This window comes from Homarus americanus, unplaced genomic scaffold, assembly GCF_018991925.1.
Source record: "Homarus americanus isolate GMGI-L3 unplaced genomic scaffold, GMGI_Hamer_2.0 scaffold7626, whole genome shotgun sequence".
Classification (NCBI taxonomy): domain Eukaryota; kingdom Metazoa; phylum Arthropoda; class Malacostraca; order Decapoda; family Nephropidae; genus Homarus; species Homarus americanus.
This window is the reverse complement of record NW_024718273.1, coordinates 9,256,717-9,272,408: the sequence shown is the minus strand read 5'-3', so window position 1 is coordinate 9,272,408 and position 15,692 is coordinate 9,256,717. Positions and strand designations below refer to the sequence as shown.

General features: G+C 45.3%; 1 protein-coding gene across 1 annotated transcript; it reads left to right on the top strand.

Moving 5' to 3' along the window:
• The first annotated feature begins 424 nt into the window (after positions 1 to 424).
• On the top strand, positions 425 to 15,491 carry LOC121859572. The gene is made up of 4 exons (XM_042356509.1): positions 425 to 577; positions 7,585 to 7,981; positions 14,647 to 14,722; positions 15,260 to 15,491. The coding sequence occupies exons 1-4, from the start codon at positions 572 to 574 to the stop codon at positions 15,489 to 15,491; spliced, it is 711 nt and encodes a 236-aa protein (XP_042212443.1). The 5' UTR covers positions 425 to 571.
• Positions 15,492 to 15,692: the final 201 nt, after the last annotated feature.

Below are 15,692 nucleotides of genomic sequence, written 5' to 3'. Positions count from 1 at the left end.
TTTTCTTTTCATCTGGCCGAGGGTCTTCTTGCAGGTTTTAGTGATGTTAGCTTTGATGCCCCCTCACCCCCCCCCACATAAACACAAGCACTCAAACAATAACATGCACAAACACACATATACATGCACGTATTGTACACAGTCGCCAACAAAATGCCCTGTCGCCTCTTCTGCCGTACAAGGAACCCTGAGATTCAGTTTCATGAATCCAAAGCAGCCGTGAACTGAATAATGCATGTGTCTACAGCTTCTAGTTCACAAGTCTAAATTTCGAGGTTAGTAAACAGCGGAAGAGGCGACAGGAATTTTGTTGGTGAATGTACGTTCTTACTAACACACACACGCGCGCACACCGGAGCGCACACAGGAAGTGACAAGAGAGGACTGAACCGGGATCCCGCCAGCGTTAGAAGGCCGCCAGAACTCCGTCACACGTGTTGCTGGATGCAGGTTCAGTAACTTCTTACGAACATGACAGCTACCTTTCCTAGAACCTGTCTTGCACTTGCTGTTGTTGCTGTTTCTCTTTTGTTGACTGTTGGTAACACCGATCATGGAATGACGCCTGCTGATGAAAGTAAGTTTTGCTTTGCTGTAATATATATATATATATATATATATATATATATATATATATATATATATATATATATATATATATATATATATATATATATATATATATATATATATATATATATATATATATATATATATATATATATATATATATATATATATATATATATATATATATAAATATATATATATATATATATATATATATATATATATATATATATATATATATATATATATATATGATAACCACAAGGAAAGAAGAAAACACGTTCCCCAAGCGCTTTCGTGTAATTCACATCTTCAGGGGTGAGTACAGGCTGTACTCACCCTTTGCACCTACAGTGATTTACTTATATATATATATATATATATATATATATATATATATATATATATATATATATATATATATATATATATATATATATATATATATATATATATATATATATATATATATATATATATATATATATATATATATATATATATATATATATATATATATATATAATCGTCAGTCTATATAGCACGTGGACTTCCATATGCAAACAGTACCTCACTAGTCGGGAATCAAACCCTGAACCTCGGCTTGTTTTTGAAGCGAGACATTGTTGTACTATAAGGGGATGAAAACACAGAAGAAGGCAAAACATTCCACAATTTGGCAGTATGGGGAAAGAACGAACTGTTGTAACGGGTTATTCTAGTGTGCTCGACTTCACAAAAAAGCGGTGGGCCCCATTGCCTTGCGGGCGATACACAGCAAATCAAATCCAGTGAAGAGTGCCCGTTAAAGTACCTGTCAAAGAGAGAGAGTGAAGTTGTCGCTATTCAGCATTTATTCTTATACATGTAATATATCTGTGTGTGTGTGTGCGTGTGTGTGTGTGTGTATGTGTTGAAGGTTCCAAGTGTTCCATGAAGAATGCAGTGATGGGTAGGGAAAAACTGGGTAACACTGAAGTCCATTTATTCGGATAGGAGAAATACAAGTGGTGACTTGCGTATGCCATGCACGGCCCACAGAGTCAGACTGAGACTGCCTTGCCATATGGCAGCCTCGGGGCAATGTTGCCACATAACACGTGCAGTGTTGCCACGTAATTATATACATAAATGCTACTCGGCACAGTAGCTTATTTACAAAGTTGCTACTTGGCACAGTAGCATAGATACATAACCTACATCTCCCTCCCCCCCCCTCACGCTCATAGTCTTTGTCTTGAGCGGACTTCTTAGTCCTAAGTCGCTCCGAGCGTCGAGGTGCACTGTGGGGCGGATCCTCGTGAGGTGTAGGGGACTCGTCCTCGGTCAGGGGGCCAGCAGCAGGGGGTGGGACTGGCCGGAGGAAGCGGCGGTTCCTCCACCAGACACGGCCGCTCGGCATCCTGACCTTGTAGTCCCGCGACCGGCCGACGCCCATCACTATGCCCACCTTGTCCCAACGTGTCGTCGTCGGGTCCTGGACGCGGACAAGGGCACCAATCTCCAGTGGCTGAAGAGGGCGGGCACGGTCGTCATACCGAGCCTTGGTGTCCTGGGCGCGTGAAGCGGCGCGGCAGTCGCAGCTCTCGGCTCTGGTCTGCGACTCCTTCGCAAAGGCCTTGGCGTGTGCAGGAACGCAAGGGCGGAGAGGGTGACCATACAGGATCTGGGCAGGGGAGCGCCCTGTGTGGGTGGGAGTATTACGTAACTCCAGGAGTCCTTTGTCAAACGCCTCACAGTCTATGTTGCCTGAAGGGGCCACCTTGAGGATTAGGTGCTTAACTGTCTTGACCGCAGCCTCAGCATGGCCGTTTGACTGTGGGTAGTGGGGTGTTGACACGATGTGGCGGACTCCCCAACGCTCCAGGAATCATGTGAAGTCCCGGCTGGTAACTGTGGCCCACCGTGCGTTCGCAGACGTACGGGGACGCCCAGGTCACGAAAGAGGTGCCGGAAGTGGCGAATGGTGGCCGCGGACGTCGTGTCCGAGCCACAGATTACCACCACAGGCCAGCCAGAGAGTCGGTCGGCGACAATTAGGAAATGTTTCCCAGCTGTGCTGAAGAAATCAGCCGACACGGACTCGAAGGGCCTGGTGGGTTCGTCGTCGCACAAGAGGGGCTCCTGCTGTTGACTAGGCTGCATGATCTGGCACGGCTCACAGGCACGGACCGTATTGACGATATCCGCGTCAATGCCGGGCCAGTACACAGCCTGCCTTGCGCGGCGCTTGGTGGCCTCTGCTCCACGATGGCTGTCGTGTAAGCGGGCCAGAACGCGACGACAGAGAGCTGCAGGGACGACCACACGGGCACCGTAGAGGACGAGGTCCCCATCTGCGTAGAGGTCCTCACGTATCTTCCAATACGGGCGTAGGGCGTTGTGGAGGTCAAAACGGCCACGAGGGAACCCAGCCCTCACACTCTCCAAGAGCTGAGTGTAGGAGGGGTCGTCGCGTGCCGCAGTCCGTAGTTCCTCAAGGGCCAGATCGCTGTCGGGTGGCGACACTGAGGCCTGGGTGCTGGCGAGGGACTGTACGGCCTGCAAAGTGACGATGTTGCTGACGGAGAAACCGGCCTCGGTGCTGAGCATCTCGTCTTCTGATGTAGGGCGGCTGACTGGGGAGCAGGAAAGGGCATCCGGGATGCACAACTTCTTACCTGCGCACCAAGCCGCGGTGAAGACGAAGGCCAAAATCTTCTCCTTCAGGCGCTGGAGGCGGAGATTCTCGATGGCGTCCAGCGTATAGTGATTAAGAATGGGGACCAAGGGCCTGTGGTCTGTCATGAGGTCGAAGTGCTGTAGGCCAATCAAGTAAAATTTGCACTTCGATAAGGCCCATACCACTGCCAGCAGCTCCAGCTCGATGGTAGCATAGCATGACTCAGCATCGGTGAGAAAGCGAGAGCCACACTGTACGAGCCGGTACCTTCCTCCACCGTGATCCTGGAGAAGGGCGTAACCAACCCTGTACAGGCGCGAGGCGTCTGTCTGGAGGACGGTGGGGAGCGCTGGGTCGAGAGTAGCGAGGATAGGTGGACTTGACAGGGCCTCCTTCACCTTATGAAAGGCGAGGTCGTGGTCAGGGGTCCACGTGAAAGTCCTCTTGGGGCTCATCAGGGGGCGAAGAGGCCCGGCAGCGGCGGAGACGTCAGGAGAAAATTCTGCCAGCTGGTTCACCAGGCCCATGAAAGACCTGAGATCCGTAAGGTTGGCAGGTTTTGCAAAGTCCGCTATGGCGCGAACTTTCTCTGGGTCCGCAGCAATGCCATCCCTTGAGAGTCGGTAGCCGCAGAAAGACACTGCAGGTGCGGCCAAGACGAACTTCTCGGCATTGAGAGTGATGCCGTGCGTCCTACACCTGGTCAGTACCTCGTCGATGCGGCGAAGATGCGTCAGGTGGTCCTCATCGTAGAGGAGGACGTCATCCACTACCTTCACGCAGTTGGTCACGCCTTGAAGTGCCATGTCACCACGGAGACAGAAGGCGTCCCCCGTAGCAGCGAATCCCATAGGGCCACGGCAGTAGCGGAAGCGTCCATAAGGTGTGATGAAAGTGGTCAGTGGCTAATCCTCCTTCTTCAGTGGGATCTGTCAGTAACCACAGAGGGCGTCCATTGTCGAGAAGTGCCGTACCTTCGGGTCCACACTCCGCATAGCTGCAAAAGGTGTGGGTGAAGGGTGGGCGGGATGGGACACCTGGCTGTTAAGCTTAGACAAGTCGGTAGTAATCCACACTCCACCGTTAGTCTTAGCCACAGCGACTAGAGGGTGGCACCAAGGGGACGGGTCGTCACCAACGGGTACGAGGATACCCTGAGCCACCATGGAATCCAGTTCCTTCTTGACTGAATCCCTGAAGGTGAGAGGAACCAACCTGGGAGTGTGTAGGCAAACGGCTGTGCATCTTCCCGCAGGTGTATCCTCATAGGCGGACCCGCCATAGCCTTCAGTGGCGCGGTCCATAGGGCCTCCTTCGTCACCAGCACATCCGAGTACTCCTTCAGGAAGTAGGCCCTTACGGCTGAAGGAGACGTCTCACTGCAAAGAGGAAGCAGCCATGACTTGGGTGGAGGCGGGGCAGGAGTGGACGCGGGTTCTGGGAAGCTCTGTGCGGCAGTTCCAGGCACTTCGCTCGTTGACTCATGCACCCTGTTGGCGGTGTACCGAGCAGCTGGGATCTGCTCGGGAAAGTCTCTGGGCACCACGCCTAACTCCTTGCAGTGCTCCCACGACAACAAGGGTGTAGCGAGAGTAGGCTGCACGTCGATCCATCCGCTTGAAAGGAGCCCACAGCGTCCGGCATCTAGGAACCGTCCGCATTGTAGTACTGCAGCTGCGGTGGTGGTCCCAGGCCACGTTTGGTGAGGCCCAGTTTCTGGAGGTGCTTCAGGCTTATCACCGTAGTATCAGCGCCGGTGTCCGGTATCACCTCGATGTGACCCGACACATCACCGTGTGTGACGGCGACGCGGATGGTAGGGGAAGGGGTAGCCCTGGGGCGTGTGGTCGAGTCCACCCTTCTGATGTGACTTAGCTGCTGCTTGGGGCTGCGTGGGCCATCTGAAGGGGGCTGTGTGCGAACCACCCTGAGGGAAGTGCGCTGCTTTCCTCCTTGTCTCGGGCTTTTGGGCTTGGGTTGGCGGCAGCACTTGTCGTAGTGTCCATAGCGACCGCAGGCATAACACTTGCGGCCTCGTGCAGGGCACGTGTCTGTGTTAGACCAGTGGCCTTTACGGTCACATCCACGACACAGTGCGTCGGCGGCTGGGCATGTCTTGGGGCCATGCTGCTTTCCACAGCTGCCACAGGAAGCACTAGACGGAGGCGTGGAAGAACGTGCGGCAGTCTTCACATTGTTGGCCGCCTTCTTACCCTTCTTGTACTGAGAGATTGCTCTCACAGCAGGTGGGGCCCGTAAGGCAGAGATGGCGGACTTGGTGACCTCGTATGACCGACATTCAGTCACTACCACCTGGAGTGTGGAGGAAGCGTCCAGGGGAATGAGTCACTGCACCAACTCTTCTTGTCTGACACCTGTCAAGATCCCGTGCTTGATCCAGGCTTCCTCACATTCCTGGCTGCGCACCTTGCAGACGTCGAGCTCCTCCGACAAACTCTTCAAGCGTACAAAAAAGTTGTCAAAGGATTCATTCTCCGCCTGCTTGCAGCTGGTGAAGGCGCGGCGACGCAAAGCCTCGTTATTCCGACCCTTAACGTGCTCCTGCAAAAGGTCGAGCACATCCGTCACTGAAGAGGTAGAATCGGGAGGCACTTGCAACGTGTGCTCCAGAACTCTCTGGGTCTCCAGCGACAAACACATCCGCAGTTGGATGAGCTGTTTGTTTGGAGGCATGCTGTCAAGGTCCACCATCGTGGAGTAATCTGTCCAACGCCGCCTCCACTCACGAAAAAGCTGAAACGTGACGTCTGGTGAGAGGGCGGGTGGGGGTTGAACAGATGCCTTGGGAGCTGTTGGAGTAGCAAGAGTACCTGGAGGACGCTGGTGTGGTGGAGGAGGGAGGGTACTGGCGCCTTGGTGCGCGAGTGAGGGAGGGTGGGTTAGCGCCAGGGTCGCCAATATTGCATCAAAATGCGCCATTTCCTCCTCTCTTCGTGTCTCCTTCCTCTGAAGTTCCATCTCTCTGCGTCTCTGGCCCCTGTGATCCATCCACCTCAGAATTGTTGCAATGTCCGTCGCTGTAGGTGAAGGATGAGGGGCGGTGGGCGCAGAAGTTCCATCTGTGCCCGGTAGAGGAGAAGATTGTGGGGGGTCGTGTCTCCCATCTTGACGTTGTCCCTTCTTACCGCCCATCTTACTATGCTTGAACTGTGCTATTTAGTATATAAAGTGGCGCCTCATCAGCTCGAACCACATATATATGACATAAACAGCGCAGAAATAATGCATAGAGTCCACTGTTCTGTCCGTGAGTGCGTGCGTGCGTTTGTGTGTGTGTGTGTGTGTGTGTGTGTGACTGTGTCTCAGAGAGCAGAGCGTGGTGGCTGGCGGAGGCAAGACTGTCAGTGTCTCCCCGGATGTCACACGAGAAGGGTGTACGCCTGCGTGCTCAGTGGGTACCACAAAAAAGAGGCCAATGCTCATCTCTCAGCTCTAGACACACTGATACACTGACACTAACACTGCCACCGTCACTAAGACGCACTGTGATGGAGCAATGCTGCACGTCGCAGCGAAACACAACGCAACACAACACAGCACACACTAAGAGTCACGTGCACATCGCCGGCAGTCGCACATCGCCGGCAGTCGCACATCGCCGGCTAACTGTCCATTGTTCACACACTTGTAAGTCCACAGATCCTACTCATTGCGCCATGAAGGTTCCAGGTGTTCCCTGAAGAATGCAGTGATGGGTAGGGAAACACCGGGAAACACTGAAGTCCATTTATTCGGATAGGAGAAATACAAGTGGTGACTTGCGTGTGCCATGCACGGCCCACAGAATCAGACTGAGACTGCCTTGCCATATGGCAGCCTCGGGGTAATGTTGCCACATAACACGTGCAGTGTTGCCACATAATTATATATATAAATACTACTTGGCACAGTAGCTTATTTACAAGGTTGCTACTCGGCACAAAAGGCATATATATACATAACCTACATGTGTGTGTGTGTGTGAGTGTGTGTGTGTAATTAACGCAGTGTTGTTGCTCATATATTACGAATCTTCTTCTAGTCATGCCCAATATGTCTTAAAACTATCTCTAATCCACTCTACCTCTCTCTTGAGTACCTCTGTTTCCCTTTATATTGATATATATATATATATATATATATATATATATATATATATATATATATATATATATATATATATATATATATATATATATATATATATATATATATATATATATATATATATATATATATATATATATATATAAGATTACCTCTAATTCTCACTCTTCTCTTTACGCTATAGTTCTTCCCGTTTTTGCCTGTTAACTTTAACTGTATCTCACAACTCTCCCAAACTTTTTCAGAATGTGGAAACCAGAAATTATCAGATGATGAGGGTTTGGATCCGCTCGGGTTCCTACAAACCAACGCTCATTCACCGATTGAAGGCTTCATCAACGCCAGTGACAACAATTGTACCTTTGAGATATGTCCCAAGAAAATATCTGTCTGTAGTTTGTTCTAAAAATTATTTGGTAAATTGTGACATAGGGCTTCAGGATCATGGGTATAGCATTGTTGAGCTACGTTCCCTCGTTCGTGGTAACGATGATTTGTCACTCGTGTTAATTGTAGGCTTCAGGGAAGACGAGGATACTAAAATTAAGAGGTCCTTGTGGATCCAGCTACCTAAACTTGGTCGACCGCTTGAGTTTGTTTGGAAGTTGAATATAACACAGGTGACATTCAGTCATAGTTTAGGTAAGTATCACAAATATTTTTTCCTTCACATAATATTGAAAGCTTATTCTACAGAGATAGGGGAATGATGACGCTTCGATGAGTAAATTTGACAACGACACTTGTCTCAACTTCCCAATAATTTTTATATTTATTAAAAGCAAAAATATGCAGAGCAGTGTTATTTTACATAAGTGTATGCATATTAGGGTGTGTCATAGGAGGGAAGATCAGCTAAAACTAATGGCCCATCACTTTTTTGGTAGATTTTAGTGTACAGTATATAAACAGAAAATAGCCTCAGTTTCAATATTTTGCAACCTTTTGCTAGGTAAATTTTAGCGGAAATTTATCGAAAATCTAACGTGCGCTGCATTAGTGCATTACAATTAAATAGTGAACATTGCTTGACTTCATTCTTAACAACCCAACTAACAATATTTTTTCTCGTTTCAGATTCTGATGCATTTAAGTTGGCTAATATTTGCGATGGCTGCTGTGTCAGGACGAGGAACCAAAAATCCAGCCATCTCAGTCACTATCTTTGGGTCTAAGAGCTCCTAGTCGGAGTTGCTCATTGAGAGATGCTTGAGATAAGGGTGTTTAATCAGCAACCAGTGAAAAGAACCAAAGAACTTACACAAACAAAGACATTACAGTGATATGACCAAAGCTGTCTTGGCACAGTACACTCTGGCTAACGCCTCCGTCTAAGCCTCCAGTCATAACAAGTCAAAGAAGATTATGAGAGACTGCTACTAGTTGGGAAAAGGCAAGAGATATCTCTTGGGAGAGGAAAACTTGCAGTTAAGGACAGCTTTGCTAAGCAACTGACCAGTTATTTGACATAATTATTTGCAGTGCCCAATTGTTCTCTGTCCTGAGTTTGATGCGATCGTGACTGTAACTGAGGCCCACATCTCCTGTATTTGCAAGCGTGAACTGAAGATTCTCAGATCGAACTGGAACATTTGTCAAAAGCACAGAGAGAGAAGATCAAGTAGCAGGGGCTCTTCATGATTTCAGCCAAGATATTCCGGAGTCCAAGAGACAGAGGCTGCCACAGAGAGACAGAAGAGGAGAAGAGTTGCTGAGGAAAAGAGACTGAGAAGGCCCAGGGAAGAGGTAAAAAGGCCGATGAGGATTGGAGTCAAGCTGATTCAGAGTTTAATGATTCCCCATGCTGATCCGAGTGCTGACCAGGAGAATGGTGACTTTTGTCCCAACCCAGAAAATAATGATCCTTCCAAAACCTTCCAGGCATAAGATTCGAAATAGGAAAGATATCTGAGCATAGCTCTGGCCAGCATGCGACACCACACTGGTCTCAGAGAAACTGCAGAGATAGCAACAGCTGCCTGATTGACGGTGGTTTGATAAACACCTGATGATGTTCACCTGGTGATAGATCATAACAAAGCAAGGAGAGCTCAGGAGAAAACTTGTCAGCAACCCAGAAGAGGAGTTTGGATAAGGATAAGAGAAAATGGAACAATTGTTTGTTTTGATGGGGAGAAGGATGACACTCAGCAAGTTCAGAAAGCTGGAGATTCTGACAAGTTGTTCCCTGCCATGGTGAAGGAGGAACACTACCTGCTGCAGTGAACCAGGAGGGAAGTATTTGTGGCATTACTCCCAGGAGAAAGATGACATCAGGAAACCAGCTGGAGATAGTGCAGATAACATTGTGAACTGGCCCAGAGAGAGGAACGTAGACCAGACCCTGCAGGCCATTGGAGGGGACAGCACCAACACGAACACAGGGTGGGTAAGGGGCGGCGGGAATGCTACAGTGGATAGAGCGGAAGATTGGGAGGGCTGGTCTGGATTGTTTGAAATTCCCCCACACCAACGAGTTGCCACTCAGACATCTGATCTGGTGAGCTGGATACAAGATTCTTGAAACAACAGATGGTCTGGTCCTCTGGCAAGATGCTGACCTGCCACTGAGTTAGAAATAAATCCGAGCTTTGAAAAATCACAGTTGGTCTCCACCTGCTGAGCTTGCACATACTGTCATTGACGACCTGAGTACTGACCAGTACTACGGTTACATGATTTGCAGTGCCATCAAAACTGGGGTCATGCCTGATAGACTTGCTACCTGCAGAGATAGTCCAGTCTCACATTCTAGGTGGTTGACAACGGCTCAGGTTCTGCAGAATTTGGGTCGCTCAATCATAAACTGAAAGGAACCAGCTTCACAACCTGAGACATATTGTCCAATTCATCGTGAGTAAGTTCACTTGCCAAATTGGTTCAACACTGTCAAGTCATCGCTTCCTCCCGGCTGTCCGAGGCATGTTCTCTTCCAGCTTGAGCTCCTGAGGAGTTAGCTGGCGAGGAAGAAACAGATTGTGGAGCAGACTGTGAGGAGATCTTCTGGCATGCTCATCCTCGGAGGCAGTTCTGGCAGACAATGCTCGCAGTGGATGAGGAGGAGGGCAGAAGAGTGGCAGCAGTCAAAAGATCTTGGATATGAGACTTATGAGAGGATCTTGGGCATGACGAATCAGTTGGTGATTGATTCCTCTCAGGTCAGGAAGACTCCTGGAAGTCAATCTAGGTGCCAAGACCTCACTGATCTCATAGATCTGATAACATCCAGGCTGGCAGTGAGCCCCCTCTACCTGCTGCAGCCTCACCAATGTTCAAGTCAGAGCTTCTGGACAACCCCATGTGGATGTCCCTCTGCCTGGCCCCCAGTCACCCAGAGTATAGAGCTGTGTACAGCAAGGAGCGAGGCCAGCAGTCACGTGTACAGCCAGGAGGAGGGAGGCTACATCCGGAGCCTGTGTGGTCAGCAGGGAGGTGATGAGAAACAGAAGCAAGAAAGACATGTTCTTCATGCAGGTGCAGCAACACGGTCGTAGTAGTAAAACCGGTTTTCAGTATTTGATGACGGTTTCTTTCTAAAGCAACATTAAATTAATAAATGTCAAGATCATTCTGCTCTTACTGGTCTTGAATCATTTTTCATCCTAATAAATTAACTGATACATTTACTTTACTCTTAAATGCTGGCTTATGGGTAAGCTAAGTAAAAGGGCGTGAATGTTGAATTACAAGATTTCAAGTTAAAATTTCATCAGCAAAAATTGGAAAACCTTTCAAATCTGAAGATATCACATGACTTCACTAGAACTACATCATTAATACCATGGGCCGATTTTCAAACTCAAAAAAAAATTCGGTTCTGCATGACACACCCTATCGCATATTTCAGCTTCTGGATGTGATTATTTTCACAGCATCGATTTTTGTGCCTTCCGTGATGTTTTCGCAAAGAACAAGGAGATTTTTCCTCGAGGGAGACTATCTCCCTCATGAGGTGTTTATAAGAGTTTGACACTTTAACATAGATAGCCCTTAAGTCGTGACGGGTTCAACAAGTTTATCGGGGTCATAGAGATAGAATCCGGTCATTTCGCCCACAATGCATTTCGCCCACACCATGGAGTTGGTTCGCCCACAAGCCATTTTACCTACATTTAAAGTTGATTCACCCACACTATCGAGGTGGTTCGCCCACACCTGTCTTGTTACCTCTTTTATTTAGGTTTAGTAATGTATTAATGTTAAGAACTGAACTTCAATAAAGTTTTCGAAACTATGAAAATATCGTCTGTAGGTTTCGTAATTGTTTAAGTCCAGCGGATTTAGTTCGTCAATGGTAAGATAGCTGACTGTCAAGATTTTTGCATTCAATGCAATGTGCCTGTACGGGCACGGCAAGAAGGTCTGCAGAGCGACGGGTGGGAAGTGGCAGCACAGGAAATGTGATACTGGTGTATCTCGAGCTGAGTATCGGACTGGAGTTGCAATTAGTGCACCGACAGTATCATGCCAGTATCTGACATGATTATTCCCGCCGCGGAGAGCACCAGGACTGAAGGTGAGTAACACTTTAATCCGGACGTTTTGTACAATGTAATTTCAGTACAATTCAATTTCTTCATAGTTTAACCTGAACGAGAGGTCAGCTTGCCAATTTCTGAGAGCTTGCGCCCATCTCAATGGACCAGTCAGCAGCTGATATGTGACCAAACATCCTAAATTCACTCTGTTACTTCTATGATTGACATTTTAAACCTTTTTAGTTTGTGTATTTTATAAAAATATATATATATATTTGAAAGTCACCGAATAAACTACCTGACACTTAATTTGTATATATTACATTATTATCAAGTACTGTACATGAATAAACATGAATGGAAATTGACAAAGTGTGGGCAAATGGACTTGTGGGCGAATTGACGGCAAACCATAGAGATAGCGGGGGGGTTTGCAGTGGCCACGAGGATACAGTAATAATCTCCTATCCGAGTGGTAGCTTGTTCAATCCCAGGGCACTGCCAGTCCACTGAGCCGTAAAAGGCTACAAAGATTATGAAAGTGAATGCTGTCGAGTATTTTACATAGCCTTACTTAATCTGCCTATAACACAAACTAACTTACCCTTAATATAGGTAAAACTAAACTTATCGTAATACAACCTCAGTACACTTAAGCTATCCCTAAACTAACCTAACTTAACCTTTGCTTATTCTAGCGAAATTCTAATCTAATCTAGCCTTAGACATTCTTAACCTAAGAAAATCAACACCTAATAATTATAACCTATCCTAATTTGCCCTAATTTGCATGACCTAACTAACCTGCTTCAGACATACAGCCTAACCTAACATACCCTGTAGCACGATGGTAGCGCAGTCGGCTCACAACCAAATGATCTCGGGTTCGATCCCCGGGCAGGACGAGAAACTAGGCAGGTATCTTTGCACACTCTGCCTCTGTTCACCTAGCAATGAGTAGGAACCTAATTGTAAAACGGCTGTTGTGGGTCGCATCCTGGGGAATGGTGTAATGTAATAACATCTGAGGAAACACCTCTCAAAGAAACAGGACGTGTCTCCTAGAAGCAAGTAGGACATGTGTCCTACCTGGGCGTATGCCCAATGTTGGTCTAAATATCCATGACAGAAATAAATCACATCCGGTAATAACATGAGAATTTATGTCCAGACCTAGGGTTTTATTTAATCCCATCCATTCAACTTAGCCAAATGCTAATTGTAGATATCGCTATCTCTATGAAAGTGGACTACATAACCATCGCTGCCCATTAGGGACAGTGTAGATATAACACACTCTATACTAAGCCTAAGCTAGATTTGGGTAGATTAGGTTAGGATTGGTTATATTACGCCCACGTTACCCCACTCTGACCAAGTGAACCCACGTTCACCAAAATTACTTTACTAAAGTGAAACACCAAAGAATAAACATAAAGCAAAATCACATCCAGATCAGATCTCTGCCCTTCAATTATAACATAAAAACACACTGAGGCAAATAGTGTACACAAAATACAAAATAACACACATCTTAAATCACTTACACAAAATAATTGTAAATTCACTGAGAGATTAATTACATAACAAGTTATTACAAACATACCTGACTCAATCTTTGTAAAAATAAACTTAACTTAGAAATACAGAAGACCAACAGAGGAAAGAATACACGAACCCAACACTGAATAATGAAGGGAACCCTCACTCATGAACTTAGGTTCGATGTTGATTAGGTTACATTACATTTGATTAAGTTAGGGTAATTTAGACTAGATTTGGTTAACTTAGATTGGATTAAGTTAATTTCGTTTAAATTAAGTTAAGTTAGTGTAGGTTAGGTTAGGTTAGGCCTGGTTAGTTATAGCTATTTTTTATTAGATTTGCTTTGGTGTCGTTAAGTTGGGTAAGATTAAAATTGGTTAAGTTTGGTTAAATTACTCTAGATTAGGTTAGAAGTGGTGAGGTTGCCGTTATTATGGTCCCTCGTCCCCCCTGTCTGAATTATGTTACTAAACTGTCAAATTTGACTTTAAACTTCACCTGAAAGTCTTTCAACTATTCACCTTTAATTATTTTTTGGCATGTTTTATAGTATCCAAGTAGCCCTTTAAGTATGGCTTTAAATAGTACAGTAAACTGTTGGTGCTACTATAGTAAGAGGTCTACCGAGTTGGAGTTGATCTACCGGGACATTTACACTTTAGCGTCTATTAACCAACCTAACCTAGCCTAACTTAGTCTAATATATTTTAACCTAACCTAACCTAACCTAGGTTAGGTTAGATTAGGTTAGGTTAATGGTAGCCCGCTTTACTATAGTAGCACCAAGCTGTTTCTAAGACTTTTTCAAGTCGTAACTCGTCCAGTGAATTTCAAAATGAACACAGTGACTCCTCTTGTCTCGGTATGTAGGGATGTCAAAATCCTTCGACCGCTATGTCACATTGTCTTACACAAAATAGTAAACATAATTTTGGGAGCAACTGTACGGTACCTACATATCTGGCATTTATTGAACTGCAGGCCTTTAATGTTGAATATGTTACCCACTCAGCTGCAAACAATTCATGCCACTTCTTTCAAACAGTTAAATGCAGATAATTTATATTAAAACTATCAACTACTCAACTATAAGCAATGACAAATCTGACACAGATTAATTTACAAATAATTATGCTAACTATTTCATTTCCTCTCCCAGCATACAATTACCTCAGTTATGTAAACACTTCCCAAAATCCCCTGTCTTCAGTAAACCCCTAAATAGTAATAATTCTCCTTTTTTTCTCGAAGACACCGTTATAATATCCGTACATTCACCTGCAGCCGCACCCGAACCCGCAGCCGCACAGGTAACCACAGCCATACCCGGAACTGTCACCAAGACCTTTCTTCAAGGTTCGTATGTGTTTATACATTTTGAGGTGTGTTGTTCTCAGAAACCTAACCTCACTGCTTTCATAAACCATCTCTTTTATGACCTTGACTCTCGTGAATATATAAATGATTTTTTGCGAATAATAATAATAATAATAATAATAATAATAATAATAATAATAATAATAATAATAATAATAATAAAAATAATAATAATAACAATAATAAAAAATAATAATAATAATAATAATAATAATAATAATAATAATAATAATAATAATAATAATAATAATAATAATAATAATAATAATAATAATAATAATAATAATAATAATAATAATAATAATAATAATAATAATAATAATAATAATAATAATAATAATAATAATAATAATAATAATAATAATATGTAATTTTCAGAGCAAAATCTGTGGTGGATAGGAGGGCTGGCATTACTTGTGCTACTAACACTGTTTGTGGTTGCTATCTTCCTGCTGCTACTGCGCCTCTTACGGCCCTTCAGACATTTCAATAAGAGCTATGATAAGAACATTAATTCTAGAAACCCACCATGCTTGTACTCCGAACGCTGGACACCACCCCCAAGTCAAGCGGGGCCTTTCACCGCGTCTGAAAACACTGCTTCACAGGGTCAAATGGTTAAAGGGCAGTTCATCGTCAAACCAAATGATATCGAGATGAGCAAACTGCCAAACGTCGATCGTGAGCCTTATGACCGAGACAGCATAAACAGCATGTACAACCAGGTGTTCTTCCACAGCGGAAACGTTTAAGGTCCTCACTGTTCTAGAAGTGGTTAATTTTCTTGAAGAGAGCAAATTGTCTTAAAGTGGCCATTCCTTACAACGGAGCAATGTCTGCTCCCGGACAAGTGTATCAACAATTATGATTATTTGTGCAATATATGGGTGCACCAGCAATGCTCAAATCCCAAGCAGAGAGCACTTCGTGTATAACAGATTTCCCAGAGACAA